Source organism: Pygoscelis adeliae, unplaced genomic scaffold (assembly GCF_000699105.1).
Source record: "Pygoscelis adeliae isolate BGI_AS28 unplaced genomic scaffold, ASM69910v1 Scaffold772, whole genome shotgun sequence".
NCBI lineage: Eukaryota > Metazoa > Chordata > Aves > Sphenisciformes > Spheniscidae > Pygoscelis > Pygoscelis adeliae.
In genome coordinates, this window is record NW_008824199.1 from 27,297 (window position 1) to 28,934 (window position 1,638).

General features: G+C 66.4%; 1 protein-coding gene across 1 annotated transcript in view; it reads right to left on the reverse strand.

The window, feature by feature from the left end:
- Positions 1 to 48: 48 nt before the first annotated feature.
- The window catches only part of SERINC4 (serine incorporator 4), a gene marked incomplete at its 5' end in the record, with an annotated part of 7,691 nt that continues 6,101 nt past the window's right edge, over positions 49 to 1,638 (reverse strand). Inside the window, 4 exons of the mRNA XM_009334794.1 lie at positions 49 to 90; positions 306 to 420; positions 758 to 888; positions 1,429 to 1,524. Of these exons, the coding sequence (XP_009333069.1) occupies positions 49 to 90; positions 306 to 420; positions 758 to 888; positions 1,429 to 1,524 (384 nt within the window). The remainder of the gene's footprint in view (positions 91 to 305; positions 421 to 757; positions 889 to 1,428; positions 1,525 to 1,638) is intronic.

Consider the following 1,638-nt stretch of genomic DNA (forward strand, 5'->3'; position numbering starts at 1 on the left):
CTCCTCCGGGAGCCGCAGAGCTCTGCTGCATGCACTGGCTGCCTCCCATCATGCCTGTGCCATGCCCGGGAGCAGAGTGCGGTTCCAGACCTGGCACAAACACCAGCACAAGAGGCTGGGGGGAAGCACTCCAGCTGCTCCCAGGGGCTGGCCCCACACCTTGCTTAGCAAGCACCCTGGCTCACTCCTGTCTTGTTCCTGCTCCCCCAGGACTGTCTGGGGCACAGCCCAGCCCTCCATGAGGAAGCCTCAAGGCTCCTGCCCCTCTCCGTGGGGGCTGGGCACCTGTCAGACCCTTCCCCTACCCTGATGTCCTCAATCCACTGGCGGATGCTGAGGAAGCTGCTCTGGGAGCTGATGTCGTAGAGGAGCAGCACACCGTGGGCTTTGCGGAAGTAGGACTGGGCGATGCTCCGGTACCTGGGACCGGGGATGTCACTGCTGTGGGGTTGGGCCAGGCCTGCTGGGCCAGGCCTGCCACCCCAGGGCTGCCTTGCTGCTGGTGCAGTGACTGCCAGCCTGTGGGGCTGCTGCCGGAGCAGGACCTGGCCCTGGCTGGCCCTGCATGGCAGAAGAAGCCCCAGCCCCCTCACCTCTCCTGCCCGGCTGTGTCCCAGATCTGTAATGTGGTTTGCTCTCCATCCACCAGTAGCTGCTTTATCTGGAAGTCCACCCCTGCCGGGAGGGACAGTCAAGTGTTGCTCCTGTGCCTCTGCCCTGCCCTGGGTACCTGGGGTGCGGGGAGGGGGGAGGGTACCAAGCGTTCCGGAGATGTCTCCTCGTGCAGAGATGCAGCAGGAAGCTGGACTTCCCTGTGCCTGTGTCCCCTGCCAGCACCAGCCGGTACACGGGGCAGGGGGGCATGGGTTCCTCTCTCCTCTCGCACCCCTGGTGAGACAAGCAGGGGTGAGGGGCCAGCATGGGGTGTGGGTGTGCCCCAGCCTGGTCCTTTGCGCCGGATGGGGAGTTGCTGGTTACCTCCAGTGCGAAGGCAGGAAGCTTCCTCTTGCTGAAGTGCCTGGCAGAGCAGCGGGGTCCCTCTGCCTTGCCTGTCGGGGGGCTGGGGGCCTGCTGGGTGACAGATGCCACGGTGAGGGGCCCGAGCCCAGGAGCTGTGGGCAAGCAGACCTATGTCCCTCTCCCCAGCCCAGGATGCTGGGCTGGGGGCAGGTCCCTCACCTTGGTGCCCCGGCGGGGGCTGGAGGGGAGCCCATCCTCTGAGCTGCAGCTGCTTGCACTGCTGAGCGAGGAGGCTGTGTCCGTGCTGGAGGCTGAGCTCCACTGCTGCCCAAGGCTGGCACTGCTGTGGCCCAGGTCTCTGTCTGCCCAGGAGGCTGCGGCAGGGAGCGGGCGGTGCAGGGAGTCATCCCCCTGGCTCCTGTGCTGGGGGGCAGTGCTCAGGAAGGGGGATCTGCCTCCATCACTCACCTGCTGCTGGTGCCCTCCAGGTAGGCGGTGAGGGGGCTGCGTGGCTGGGTGGAGAGGGATGGCTGCGGGGGAGAAGGTGTTCAGCATGGAGGCACCCTGTGGGGGGGTGAGGGAGTACCCCGGGGTGGGGCTTCTGTGGCCTCCAGCTCCAGGGGCTCATGCGGGTCCCAGAGTGCTGACAGCAGCCTGTGTTCTGTGTCTCCCTGAGAC